This window comes from Adiantum capillus-veneris, chromosome 13 (assembly GCF_014529385.1).
Source record: "Adiantum capillus-veneris isolate H3 chromosome 13, ASM1452938v2, whole genome shotgun sequence".
In the NCBI taxonomy this organism is placed as follows: domain Eukaryota; kingdom Viridiplantae; phylum Streptophyta; class Polypodiopsida; order Polypodiales; family Pteridaceae; genus Adiantum; species Adiantum capillus-veneris.
In genome coordinates, this window is record NC_140943.1 from 73,607,801 (window position 1) to 73,622,871 (window position 15,071).

At 42.6% G+C, this 15,071-nt stretch overlaps 1 protein-coding gene across 1 annotated transcript; it reads left to right on the forward strand.

Annotated features, from left to right (window-relative positions):
- Positions 1-2,123: 2,123 nt before the first annotated feature.
- On the forward strand, positions 2,124-13,728 carry LOC147444252 (uncharacterized). The gene is made up of 11 exons (XM_086526935.1): positions 2,124-2,379; positions 2,545-2,580; positions 2,689-3,252; positions 3,374-3,453; positions 4,434-4,494; positions 10,563-10,595; positions 11,685-12,061; positions 12,337-12,621; positions 12,950-13,093; positions 13,203-13,343; positions 13,444-13,728. The coding sequence occupies exons 1-10, from the start codon at positions 2,304-2,306 to the stop codon at positions 13,290-13,292; spliced, it is 1,746 nt and encodes a 581-aa protein (XP_086383061.1). The 5' UTR covers positions 2,124-2,303; the 3' UTR covers positions 13,293-13,343; positions 13,444-13,728.
- Positions 13,729-15,071: the final 1,343 nt, after the last annotated feature.

The following is a 15,071-nucleotide window of genomic DNA, read 5'->3' on the forward strand; positions in this document are numbered from 1 at the left end:
AAGCTTGGCTCTTGCTTGGATTTGCATTCCATAGCCAAGAGGTGTTGATGTAGGCTCTCTACTTCTCAATGCTTGGAGAAGGAGATGGAGTTCTTGCTCAACACATGAGATTGTCTGAGTGTGTGTGAGTTGCATGTCCAAAATGAGCTTCACTCCCTAGGTTTGATCGACCCCTCACTCTCCCAACTCATGCTTGGATCCTATTGGTCCTTGCCATGGCTTAGCCAATGAGAGGTTTCCTTCATAACCAACAAGGGGTGTAGCATTGTGACAAGTGTCCTCCTTTCCCCTTTTGAGAGAGAGCATAAATTATCATTTAAGTGAAGCTAAATTCTTATTGGTCCTCTAGGTCAACTAGTCAATAGGAATTGAGCTTACACAAGGGTTGCTCAATTCTCATTGGACCCCTTGGTACATTGTCCTGCCATAGACCATCCAATAGGATTCAGGCTTCATTGGGGGTAACCTGCCTACGGGCCTAACATGTGTCCTATATGCCTTTAGTGAAAAGGGAGCTCTTGTAGTGTGTGTGTGTGTGTGTGTGTTCTCTCTCATCTCCCTGGCCAGAGGGCTCGCCCCATGCAAGTGGAGGGTGCACTTGGCCACTTGCATCCATTAGGTAACCATAGTCCAATTTTACAAAGGTTTAAATTACCTAGCTATGGCCATAGTCACCCCAGTAGTCCTAGGCCTAAAGGCTTTTAACATTAACCTTTGGAGGCTTTAATGAAGCTTATCCTAAGGTCTTTTAAAGTTTCATTAAGTGCACATTGCCCTGTTGAGATAGGTCTAGCAGCACACACCAATATTCTAGCTCTTAGTCCCCTTTTATCTTCCCATGTTAAATGATCAGTTTAGCATGAGAAAATCATTTGGGATAGTTAGATATTAGTTTTTATGACATCCTCATCACCACGGTTGTCAGTGTATTCGAGTAGAAACGCCTTCTTCAGTTTGCCATATGTTTGGAGTTTGGATGTCGAGTAATGATAGTACCATTTTTTTGCATTCTCCTTCAGTGTTTGAGAAAAGTATTCTCCCCATTCATCTTCATCAATTTCTTTTAGCTCAACAAACTGTTTGAAAACCTGAATATGAACGTATGGATCATCCCTTCGGCCTCCTTTGAATGTGGGGAATGCTATCTTCAGATCCTTCGATCTAACCTCTCGATGTTTGTCCCCCTTTGATCTGGTTTTGTGTGCTGTCGACTCTTTGGACTGTCTACTCCAGCATCTGAGTGTCTTGCATTTCGTCCCTTTTGCAAAGTATGACTCGACTGCCTTGTTTGCTGTTCCTCTTGCTCAACTCTTCGTCTTCTAGAATGCTCTAAATGGGCCGACATCTGATTGATATCTGTATCTACATCATGAGCTTCCTCATTCACATCCTCTCCTTGGGATTGTGGTTCGGTTGCTTCTTCCTCTTTAGGTATTGGGCTGAATTGCTGCCTTGGTGTCCTAGTCGTCCTCCGACCTCGAGTCCGGCGTCCGGTTGGCATCCTGTTTGTCCGATCGAATTGTTTCCCAACTTTGGAAGATTGGCTCCCCTTACTGAGCTTTGGCTCACCACCGTGATCGCCAAAATGGAATGAGCTGGAGCCAAATTCCAACTATTCCGGTGTTAGGACTTAAGTTATCAGACTTACGAAGTTAGATTGCCACTTAGGATTCCAAATTCAAATACGAGAAGAGTTCAGACAAAGACAATTACAATTACAGCGAATCAGAACTGAACCGAAATAAAATGCACGGAACATCATATACTGAAAAGTAAACTGAACACGTGTGTACTTCTTCAGATAGTAATTCAGATACAAAGTTGCGGCTTATGACTGCTAAGTACAAGAGCTCTAAGCTAATAGCAAAAGGTGTCCTCAAAATGAAATAGTGATCCCTTTATAGGCGCCGAACTGGTTGACTGTGTGATGCACTGCCTTAGTAACTACCGCTGGTAAATTCCGCTATTGCTACATTGGGGTCGGTTTCCACCATCTACAAAGAAGCTTCTCTCTCTTTTCACATAGCGCTCAAAAATAGTAAACTTGGACAAGAACCACCTTATTCGACAGAATTGGTCCTCCTATTTTCCACGCCCGAGAGCCCACTCACGCTTGACTTCCCACCGTCTTCTCATCATTTCACTACGCTGTGGTCTTTTAGTGGAACACCATTCTCTCCATTGCCATCGTCCAAAAAATCTCAAATGGTTATGAGTTAAAATGTGGGACGTCACTTAATTAGAACTGGGGTTGGAAGGTTAAAGATGAGGGTGAGGAGTGTCTGTCCTTCTCTTCGTCTACAATGGCGCTTCTGAATGCCTCCACGACTTTCTCTGCATCTCGCCACCACTTTTGCAGCTCTGTGCTCGCTTCACAAGGTATGTGCTCGCTCTCTCTCTCTCTCTCTCACACACACACACACACACACACACACACACACACACACACACACACACACACACACACACACACATTTTTGCACAATCCTCATTAGGGAGGGACGGAGCAATTGATCCTCTTCTGAGAAAGATTGCAATGATCAGGTTGCAGGTTCTCCTACACATGGGAGCAAGCAGCTGGTTAGTGCTTTCAGTAACATCTTTAGAATGTCAGGAAGCCGTTGCTGCCCCGTGCAGGGTTTCTTTCAAAGCCTACCGCACTTGTCAGTGAGCGTGTTATTTGCACAGATCTCCAACCTGGCTTGAAGCTTGAGCTGAAATATGCAAAGCCGCCTGCTAAAGATTTTGTTGAATTTATGGAAACCATGCCCAAGCAAGAGGTTGTGGCCTTCTTCAGAGACATAGCTGCAGAACTCGAAGGATTTCGCCAGCTCCAAGATTTTCACATGAAAGTGAGAGATGGTGATGGTGACTTTCGGGTTGAAGTTTTCTTTAACGAGGAGCGCAATGGACCGGATGTGGCTCCGTATGATGATTGCATTGGTTGTTGCCCTGATACTAATCTGTTCGTAGGGCAAGAACCAGGCATGGCGTCAAAAGAGTGTATACTTGAGGAGTTTTCGCTTCGGCCATATGCTGTCTGTAGGCTCGACGCAAAAGGAAGGACCGGGTGTTCTATTATGCCTGGCCGACACGTTGAGAGGATGTCGGAGTTGGATGATGATGAGTTGTATGGAATGTGGAGGGTAGCTACAAGGATGTTGCGACAGTTAGGTATCCCCTTCATCATCTTGATCTTGAATCATGGTCGCTACCGCACACTCTACCATTTAAATCTCAAACTGTGGGTGGGTAAAGAAGCGCATGACAAGTTCATGTCAACGTGCAGTGAAGAAACAAGAGAGTTGTGGAATAGGCTCCAGAAATTTGCAGCAAACCGTCCTAAAAAGCAGCAACTTTGCTTTTTCTACAGAAGAGATGGGACTTGCAGACATGGAGATATTTGTAGCTATTCGCATGGAGAGTATCGAAATCGAAGTCTATGATAGATTGGTATGTAGATATTTGCATGGAGAGTAGCGAAATCGAAGTCAATGATAGATTGGTATGCAGAGTTTACCTCCACAATTTGCTACTTGAGGGGCATGTGCTGAAGGTGTCTTTGGATATGGCTCATCCACAGAGGGAGTGTGTCCGCATCAGCTGTAAATGCGCTTCTGGGACTACTTTCTCAGCCTTGCCCGCAGGTTATTGAGGCTGAACTTTTGTGTCGGACCTTTGTATGCAGACCTTTGGGTGCAAACTGCAAGCTTGTACTACTCGATGTTGCCTATCATCTATTTTCATGCAGCTATCAACAGATGCTGTGCCAGCTGTGGATTGGCAATGAAAATTTTACAAAATTTGCTTCAAGGAAGCCTTTCACGCTCTATATTCTGTATAAACGCTAGTGAATGCAAGTTCCAATGGAGATTTTCACCTCCAGAAAGAATTGTGTGTCAAAGTGAGTGGATGAGTCTCTGCGGGTCTTGTAAGGTCTCAGCTATTTGGGAGGAAGGTGAGTTTTATTTACGGAATTGAGCTTTGCCAATTGTTGTTAGAATGATATTTATCAGGCTTTTTATCTTGTAAGGTAGTTGCAATTGAACACTTTTATCTGTGAATTCTCACCCATCTGTTGCTTTGTGGCAAGTTTGGGGTAGGCAATGGTCCGCCAGTGACCATTCATTTCCAAGAACCTATGTGACCAAGGCTGGTGACCAGTGGAGGCGAGGAGCCAGCTTGGGAGCACAGACTCTGGGAATGGTCATTGGTGGACCATTCCTGGCGTTAAGTGTTGCGAGGTAGGGCGGCCAAGATTCCATTCTGAATGCTGAGCTGTCGGCTCCAGGGGATTTCACGGCCTGGGGGATTCTGAGTGCTGAGTTGGCAGCAGCATGAGCTGTTCCAGATGCCGATCTGCCAAGCAATGAGTGGTGTGCAGGCTGATAGTGTCCCCTGACATTCCTTATACTGAGATGGCGGGCATCCAGTGGACGCCCACTGAATTCTGCACAGGATGGCTAGGATGCGCTGCTCCCCACAACCTTGACGGTACGTTTTCAATAGATCATTGAAAGGCAGCACTCTTATTGCTTAAGTGTAGAAAATAACCCTTCTGTCTTCTGTAAAAGTGGTTCGCTTGTGCGGGTCTTGTCGTGTTTTTTTGGGATAATTGTTTGCCTAACATTGTAGATGGTCATTGCTTAGCTCTACATTAGTATGCATTAATCTGCATGGATATCAATACTGAATGACTTGTTATTCTCTTTGCATAAGCTTTAGGTGCACCTAAGCTATCAAGAATGGATACCGCACGTTGCTTTTCTTCCTTGTTTATGCCATGTTGCTTTTGTAAGATCAAAGGCACTTTGGAAGGTTCTTGATGAAGGTAGTGGATATACATAATTTTACTAATTCAAATTTGTATGGCTATGAGAATTCTCAAGCACAAGTATTGTAGATGGGTTATTTTACTTCAAATGATGGATTACAAGGATTTGATGATGGTATTTTTGGGTGAGTTTCTTTGATAGAAAGTGTTTGTCATCTTCTTATATTGAAGCCTTAGGTATGCACCTGGTTAGCAAAATGTTTAAAATCTATTGTTAATGCTCTTATTTTAAGAAGCCTTAGGTGCATACCTAAGGCTTCTTATATTGAAGCCTTAGGTATGCACCTGGTTAGCAAAATGTTTAAAATTTATTGTTAATGCTCTTATTTTAAGTAAGAAAATGTGAATTACATGATGGTGCTTTGTCAAGGAGGATCCTATTATGATCTCAGATTGAAGGCATTCCCTTGATTAGCATGTGTGGTAAACTCGATGTGATTAGCAAACATAGAGGGTTGTACGGTATGCTTCTATTTTAAGCAAGAAATAATTGATGCGAAATGGTGCTTTGTCAAGGAGCGATCCACTTATCGGCACATTCGCCTTTAAGTGGGAGGTTATTGGGGTTAAAAGGAGATATGCCTTTGCCTTGGGCTGGACGTTCGATGTTCGTCGGCCCCCCACTTGACTGAACTAACTTAATTTTATTCTTTATATACATAGAAGAATTAGGGCGAGGGCCTTTTTACCATACTACTCCATTGACTTTGTGTGCTCTCTTTCTCTCTCTCCTTTCTCTCCGAACAGGTACTGCTTTCGCACACCTTTCATTAAGCACTTTTCTTTTGTTTTTTTTCAGGCACTCACCTTGCATGGACATGTATTTATATGCCCAATGCTCGACTTAAATAAAAGCGTACACCGAAGACACTTGTTTTTCATCAGGTTATCTTTCTATGGTCATCTAGATTGTCAATCCTAGTATAGAAACTCTCATTAATACCTTCTTGTATATATTTCTTCTACATACGATGAAAAAGAGGCTTACGATAAGTGCTTGGCCGAAAAAGAATCAATTTTGAAACATACATGTTTCAAATATACTTAGCCAAGAGTTGATCTTGGCTTCAAGGTTAGCAACAAAGCTCCATCGAGGAGAATGAGGGACAAATGAAGAAGCAAATAAGGTCATAGCAAAAGCCAAGGAGTTCATTCAGAGACCTCTAAGCCACCAATATCTTAAATAATTTAGAAAAGCTTATTAAAAGAACTAATGAGAATTAAGACCCCTAAATTCCTATTGGAAAATTTACCAAGGGGTCCAATGACAATTGAGCAACGCTTGTGTAAGCTTAATTCCTATTGGCTAGTTGACCTAGAGGACCAATAAGAATTTAGCTTCACTTACTGGAAGCTGGGAGGCACAACGAGCCACCTGGAAGGCCAAGGGTAATGTTAAGGAGGTTGACGTTGTTGCGTGCATTTTGAAAACCCTATTTATTGTAAATTTGTATATATGGACATGATGCAGTGTGTCAAAAAGGTGTGTGGGGTTTCTTTTTGTGAGATTTTTAGCCTGCTTTAGCAAGCACATGTACATGCAGGGCAAGTCGCTAGTGGAGCACCAGCTCTCAGGTTACTGTAAGTGCCCGTTAGTGAGTTTTTTTGAAGCGAGACTTGTATATAACTAAAACCATGTAAAAACTTAAAAAAGTTCATCCAAAGTTCAAAAAATTGTAGGTTTTGGGTCATTGTGCCTCGTTGGTGCTTTTTGATGCAGTTTTTTACCCTCGCCTTGCCTTCTCTACGTGTAGTTGTATTGGGACAGCTCTTTGCTCACATCAATTTTGCACATAATGGCGTGTAGAATCAATTTTGGTCATCTTCAGCTTTCTCGCCATTTATTTTTCAACATTTCTTCCAAGCTTTAAAGTGTCCCAATTGCTCTTCATGTTACGACTAGCTCTCTACAGGGTTATGGCTATGGTAGCTTAGTGGCAAATTGTGTGCAGACAGATTTTGAGGACATGTATCTATGAATTGTGGAATCCATGGTGAAATTGTGGGTTTGTGATGTTCAATGGTGGGAAGCCCTTGTTTTCATATGCATAGGTCAGCGTGAGCTATAAATCCGTGCTTTGACATGGTTTTCCTCCTATGTGCTATGGTCTTTTGGGGGGCGAGTGCTAGTAAATTCCCAAGGGAGCATAGGCCTTTTGGTTGGGGTTTACTAAGGGTTGTTTTGGTATACTTTTTGGTGCTAAGGTTGAAGTTTGAACACTCTTGGGCAATATAGCTATAGAGGTGTGCCACTTTTTCTTTTGCCCAACAACATGTGGCAAGAGCAACATCTACTGGTAGCTCAGATTACTAGAGAGGATGATGCCAGAGCCACCTGAATGCTCGGATGCCCACACCATCCAAAAGATGATGCCCACCATTCCAGAAGAGAGGGATGCAGAAGCGGAGTCGAGCGGCACAATGAAGATCGATGGTGATGAAGGCATGAATCAGACCAAGACTGGAGAGCACGATTGAATCGATGGACTTGGATTTAGACATTGTTCATGCCTGAAGACACCAAGAAAAGTCCACCAGCCAAAAGGAACCGAACCAACACTTGGAAATGTGAAGAGAGCTTTTCTGAAGGGAGAAGGTCTAGTTCAAATGACAGCTCGAGAAATGAGCAAGATGAAATATATGTGAAGATTTGTGAGCACATTCAGCAACTCACGATAGAGTTGGATGACATCAAGAAGACTCTACCTGAGGTGGTGAAATTTATCAGAAAGATATGAAAGGAGTCTAAAGCATTGACAATGGATCTCTCAAATATTAAAGATGATGAAGTGCCATTAATCCAGATCGACTACAAAGTCAAGAAACAATGGGAACCTCTATTAGGAGTCATTCTGGACAACGGCGCTGGAGTTAACATCATGGGAGATCACCTGAGGCAGAAGCTGGGGATTACGGAAATGAAACCAGCTTCTTTTTGGGTAAGAATGGCTATCAAAGAATAGTTAAAGCCAATGGTCTAGTTGAGAATTTTCAGATCAAGATTGGATCTGAGAAATTCAAAACCAGTTTCCTAGTACTTGATGTTCAAGGTGCATATGGCATGCTACTAGGAGGGCCATGGCTAAGGAGTGCACAAGCCATTCATGATTACGCAGGGCAGACTCTGACAATACAGGGCCCGAATAAGTAAATTCAACTTCAAACCAACAATACGCGGAGCTGGAAGAGAGCGCTTCGACCAGAATAGCTCTGCAAGAAGTATGGGTCCAAGAAGATCGAGTGAATGCTCGCATCTCTGAGTATCTTCTCTATAGTAGAAATTGATTTGAATGCAGTGCTACTGGATAAGCAGAAAGCTGAAGAGCAAAGACATCAATTTCCAGAGATTTCTTGGAAACAAACGAAGGAACTAGATCAGTAAATCTATATGGGCGAGCAGAAGACTTGATGTTAGATCAGTCAATGGAAGAAGAATCGGAGAAGACGAAGAAGAATCAGACATTGACCCATGGAACAATGATGTTGGATTGCCATCTGGTGCAAGTCAGCAAATGTATGAAGGGGATAGAGATCACCAGCACTCATATAAATCTGACAACGATTATGAAGCTAGAATTTGGACTGAGAAGGAAGCCGAATCTTTAGCCAAGAGAAAAGGTGGGACACCAAATTGGCTACTTCCAGATGATCAAGAAATAGAAGAATGGAACCTCGGGTCAGAGTCAGATCCAAAAATGGTAAAGATCAACAAGCATTTGATAGAGAAAGTCAAGCCAGAGCTAGGGAACTGTTCCAAAAATATAAAGGTGTTCGCTTGGGAGCATTCGGAACTGAAGGGGGTTGATCCAAACATTTTCCAGCATCGTATACCACTTAAACTAGATGCTCAACCAGTCAGATTACAAAGGTATAGAATGAATCCGAACTATGCCAAGAAGGTTAAGGAAGAAATTGACAACCTTCTCAAGGTTGGGTTCATCACAGAGGTGGCGAGCAGTGATTGGCTACTTCCAATCATAGTAGTCCCGAAGGAGAATGGGAAGCTATGGGTGTGTGTGGACTATCCAAAGCTCAATGCTTAGACTATCAAAGATCCGCCCCGCTGCATACTAAAACGTTGCAAGACTTTGTGGATGTACTTTTCTTGAGACAATTCAAGAATTCCACGTTGCATGTCTCTCTTGATTTGCATACCAAGAAAGTGATTGGCATTTCCCAAACCTTTCATGGAAAACTGGGTGCTTAACATCTTTTTCAACTGATTGATCTCATCAATTGATTTGCCTACGATAAACATATCATCTACATACAAGATCAAGATGGTTAAAGAACCATTGTTCAACCTTTTTTGTGTATAAGCAGTATCCTCTTGACTTCTTATATAACGCTGAGACTGCATGAATTTGCCACTACCCTTTACAAATATGATGTTGGATGAAATAGACAGGCACAAAATGTACAGCTTCTTAGACGGCTATAGTGGCAATAATCAGCTGAAGATCGCACCTGAAGACAGAGCCAAGACAATGTTCATCATGGAGTGGGGAGCATTCCTGTATTTGGTAATGTCGTTGGGACTCTGTAATACTCCATGTATGATGCATGATGGAAATCTTTAGTGAATTCTTGCACAAGTTTTTGGCAATCTTCGTTGATGATCTCACGACTTACTCATCTAAAGAAATGCATTTACTATTCCTAGAGATGGGCTTTCAAAGGTGCAGAGAGAAACACATCTACCTGAATCATTTCAAGTCTATATTCATGGTATGGAAAGGGCAGTTGCTTGGGCATGTGGTATCCAAAAACGGAATATAAATGGCAAAAGATAAGATTAAGGGAGTTTAGAAGGCCAATGAATGTGTTTGAATTGAGCAGATTTCTGGGATATATTAATTTTTATAGAAGGTTCATTCATATGTTCGTGACTAAAGCAATTCCGTTGTATGAGTTAACCCAAAAGGGAGTGAAGTTTGTGTGATCCGAAGAATGTGAAGCCAGTTTCTAGTCTCTAAAGAAAGCAATCAGTATGAAGCCGATACTCCAACAACCTAACTAGGAAGTCATATTCCATGTGCATGTTGATGCATATGGGATGGACGATGGGAGCTATTCTGGCCCAACCAAATGGTAGGACCGATTACCCAGTATACTTCGCCAGTAGGAGGTTTAGCAAAGCGGAGCAGGGCTATTTAACGAATGAGAGAGGCATTGGGAATGGTATTCAATGCCACCAAATTCAGACATTATCTTCTAGGCAAAGTGTTTCATGTCTACGTGGACCATCAGTCACTGCTATTTTTGATCAACAAGGTAATCATTCAAGGGAGATTAATAAGATGGATGATGTTCCTGATGGAGTTCAACTTCAGAATCTTCCACAAACCAAGCAAGACACACTGTGGAGTAGACTTCCTATCAAGGAGTAATGAGGGTTGGTCATCTGAATCACTAAGGGATGAACCAGTAGATGCTGAGCTCTTTCAGACATCGACAACAGCGGAACCAAATCTTGAATGGCAGGAGGTATACAAGCTCCTTCATAACGGGGCTATTCCAGAGGACTGGTCACAGAATCAGAAGAAGGCTCTAATTGTCAAAAGTCTGAAGTTTACCATTATCGAAGGATCATTATACAGACTGGGGGTAGATGGGGTTCTAAGAAGATGTGTAACCTTAAGTGTAAGAATGCAAATTATTCTGAGGCACATGAAGGTAGTGTGGGGGGCATTTCTCAGTGGACATCACTTACAAGAAAATTTTGCAGGTAGGGCTATGGTGGCAGAGCATGATCTCAGATGTAAGGGTTTTTTGCAAAACATGTGACATTTGCCAAAGAATGGGCAGACCTACAAATCATGAGAAGGTGGACACTAAAGAGGGAGTCTCACCCATAATCATTATAAAGAGCGACCAATGCATGCCAGCCACGTCATTCTTATAGTTTGCTATTTCAAGGAGCGAGAATTGCGGGGCATTCATGGCGCCAGTAAGGGTTACTATGAGGAGAGTGCAAGACCCTCTATATAAACGTGTTGCTACACATAGGGCTCTTCTTGCTATGCAAACACCTGTAAAGCTTGCACATTCATCACCCTCGCTAACACCTGAGTCTACACACACAACTACCACAGGCTTTACATCGCCTACGTCTTCATCAAGTTCTTTCTCTTTCTCTAACACTAGCTTAACACAAAGCTCGCAGATGCCAAAGCATGATGTACTAACATTGCAAGCAATGCAAGAAGTGCTCAATGAAGAGAGCGAGGCACTCAAAGAGCTGCAGCGGGAGAATGACCTAGTACAACAACAGGTCAAAATTCCACATCAAGCTTTAACCAGGTATGTGTTTTCACAAACAAAAAGGGCTTTGTTAAAGATTTGGGGTATGGAGCTTTTGGTAGAGGTAGCCAGGCTAAGCTTCGACAAAGATGTGCTCAAGCAAGTGGTTTAGACGTTGGATGCAACCATGGTCATTGTTATAGTAAATGGTCCCCAGTTCCAGATCACAGCTGCTGCTATTTCGCATATCTTTCAGCTACCATTCGATGATGCACAGGGGATGAGGTGAGGAAATTCTTACGCGAAAATGCACAGACACAAAAGAAGGGAAAGGATGGGGGACAAGGCATTCCTGTGTCGGCACTAGCAAACAAAGGGGCCTAAAAATTTGCTGTGAAGGCAATCAACCTAAAGAACAATCCCACATATGTGTATGAAAAGCTGTTTAGTATGCTGCTGGCTAGAGCCAACGATAGTCAGGCCAAAATCAACCTCAACACTTTGCTCTTTAACAGTGTTATTGCCTAGATGGCAAAAACCAGGATGCAACATCTGTTTAAAGCCTGGTATGTGTGGCAATTCTTCTACTGGGCCACCTCCATACCAGTACATCCGAATGTGGAACTGGCCAAGAAAAGGATCACCAAGCAATCGGCTCTAGAAACTCAGGAACTGGCGTTGGAAACAACAATTCCAAACGAGGGAGCAGTGGTGCTAGTATCGAGAAAGAGGCCGATGACACAAGGAGAGGGGGAGTCTTCAGAAAGGACTCCAAAGAAGGCAAAGATCACAAAGGACTATCTGGCGGAGATCCGGGCAAAAAACAAACAAACAACAGGCACAACCATTCAAAGCACAATACATGAAGGTTCTGGTCAAGGATTCCAACTAGCATCATCATCAGAGAAGATAAAGGGTGCCACTGCAACAACGGCGATGGAAGTTCCAAGAAGTCCTCAACCAAAGAATATGGAAAGGGCCCTGGTAACATCCACAATCATAACAACAATGGTGGACAGACTCCAAGCACTGCAAAAGGACAAGCTGCGAGGGATCTGGTGCTAAAGAATTCAAATGACATGCTAGTACCCTTCAAAGGTCCTATTGTAATATATGACCCTAGTCAACCAAATCTGCAGACTTTAACAGATGGGTGCGTAGCCACAATTTAGACAGCCTGGAGCACAATGGCCAATGCTATAGGCCAGATGGTAGAGGGGTATCAAGCTATAGACCGTAATGTAGAAAGAAACTTCTAGAAGCAGCTTGATGAAGCCACCAAGAGAATTGAGGGATATAAGCAAGAGCTAAATGATTTGCGGGATGATAAGAAGCAGCTCATTGACTTAAAAGAGCACATTGCAGAGGCAGAGAGAAGAATAGAGCGAGATGAACAAAGGACAAGAGAATTGAAAGTAGAAGTTGATCAACTCAAGAAACAGAATCAAGAGCTGCGTGCAGATAAGGAAAAGCTAACAAGAGAACTGGAGATTCAGAATATACAGTTAGAACACCAGATGGTGAAGTCTTGGAGACTCAAGCAGGTACATGATGCTTTCAAGGCATCCATTCTGGCCAAATACATCTATCAATCCTTAGGGGAAATTACAGATCCAGAAGGCAATCTGACAGTAAGGCATGAAGATCTCAAAACCCTAGTCGAAGGAATGCACTGGGATCTGGAACAGAAGGCTTCGGTTATACAACAACACTGGCCAACCAAGCACTTATAGAACGTTCACCTACAAAGGAACCAGGATAATGAGGAGAATGATGAGGAGGATGAAGATGAAGAAGATGACAAATGGGATGATTATAGAGAAGGCACATCTGGCAAGAAGGATGATGATGACTCGCCGCCACCACCACCAGCGCTTGGAGCATCGTCGGGAGGGAAACCCAGCATATCTGAAGGAGATAAAGAGCCAAGGGATCAGACCCGTCAGCATGATCAAGAGGGCACTCCACCATCAGACACAGGAGGACAACCACCAGGGGGACAACAGAATCAGAAAGGTAAGGCCGCAATGATCAGGCAAGGACAATAACTAGGGGAACAACAAAATTAAAAGGTAAGGCCGTAATGATTGAATTAGACTCAGACTCTGATTCAAATTATTCTCAGGACTGCCATAGTCTAAGAAAAAGCTTGAGAAGGAAAAGGCGCTCCAGATTCAGCACTTCCTTGATGATGAAAATGCATATTTGGATCTAGAGAGATTTTAGATGTTGATGTAGCACTCCACTATAAGAGGTGCACCTGCAGGTATTCCTCTTCTCTCTCACGCACTCTCTACCTCACAAATTTGGTATATCTTTGATATGTGCAAGCGCAATTCATCTTTGGTGTGTATACAATCTTTCAGGTATGCAAATTTATGATTCCGTGCTCGTAGAATGGTATTTTTGTGCATCTTGCAAGGACACCCCGCCTTTTGTTTGTAGCAGTGGTATCAGAGCTCAAGGCGAAGCTCTTGCATGCTATGGAGAGCAATAAAGGAAGATCTAGGAACCAACTTATGACTATGGAGATCGTTAACACATTCATTTATCAAAGCTAAGTGCACTCACGATATCATTATTGGTGTACATACCTTTTCTTTGTCATTTCTAGATAGGTTGCATCTTTTTATCAAATTTCATGTTGTGTATGATTGAGCAGTTTGTATTTAAGCATAGTTATTTAAATAAAATAATTTTATTACGAGGAATTGATATTGATGATATATTAGTAATGATTTTAGTTGTGAGAGCACTGGATGGTTTTCAAAAGAGAAAAAACCGTTAAAAGAAGAGTAGAAGATGATGAAGAAGAATCGACGAATTTCTTTTGTAGAGACAAGCCCAAGAGACCTCAAAGACCTCATAATATTGCTTTAATAAGAAGCTACAAAGGAACAAAAAGAAGGCGGAGAGTTGTTTTAGCTTGATGGAGTGGAAATAGAGAATTTTTTTAAGGCAAATCAAAACAACCTCAAGAAACCTCGACTCGTATTCAAAAAACCTGCCACGCTCAAGGGAACTGGAAAAAACTAAATCTGCCATAGTGCATATGCAGATGAAGGGAATACTTTTCACCTGGTGGGAACCCCCCTCAAGGAAATAAACCCTAACTCACTCGTCATCTATGCATTCACCATCATCGAAAGTACCCGCAGCTAGCGAATAGCTCCAAACGGCGCATACATTTGATGTGGTAGGGTAAAGGAGCCAGCTGTAACACATGTGCCTTTTAAAAGTCATGCACGCCCCAATTTAGAGACAAAAATTTGGAATATGCGAGGAATCTTGTTTATGTGTCAACTTGTGATTTGTTGAAAACTGTACCATTACTGGGCCTTGGGTGTTTCTAACCCCTAAAAGACCTCAAAATTTCAACTTTCTCAAATTGACTGCCCAAATTAAATCAGAAAAATATCAAACTTGGTATTACCTAATCCGTCTTTGCATGAGGAATCTCATGCAAATTTCAAAATTCAAATCTAACCAAATTTGCAAAATCCCACCCAAAATTACACTTTTTTTCTTGAGTGTCTCTAAACTGGCTCTTTTACCCTAGACTCCGGCCTACAATAGCAGGTAGCCACGCCAGCAGAAGCAAACGGCAGTGACAATTAGCTACCGAATTGCATCGATTGCAGATGGCAAATCATTCACTTCCACCAGGTGGCAACCACACAGCAAGCTCCACATCTCTCTATCTCTCTTTTTTATTCACTCACTCATCCGACTCAGTCCTTGTTTACCCCGCCTTTGCTCCACACACACACATGTACCAACCAACCCCCATGCAACACACAAAAACCACATGATAGCGAGAGACGTAGCAAACAATCTCTCTCTCTCTCTCTCTCTCTCTTTTTGTGTGTGTCCTATTCTCTCTCTCTACAACCATCACAAAACTCTCTCACTCTCGCCGCCACCCAACTGCTCCCTCTCTCTCTCTCTCTATCTACAACCACCACAAAACTCTTTCACTCTCATCGCCACCCAA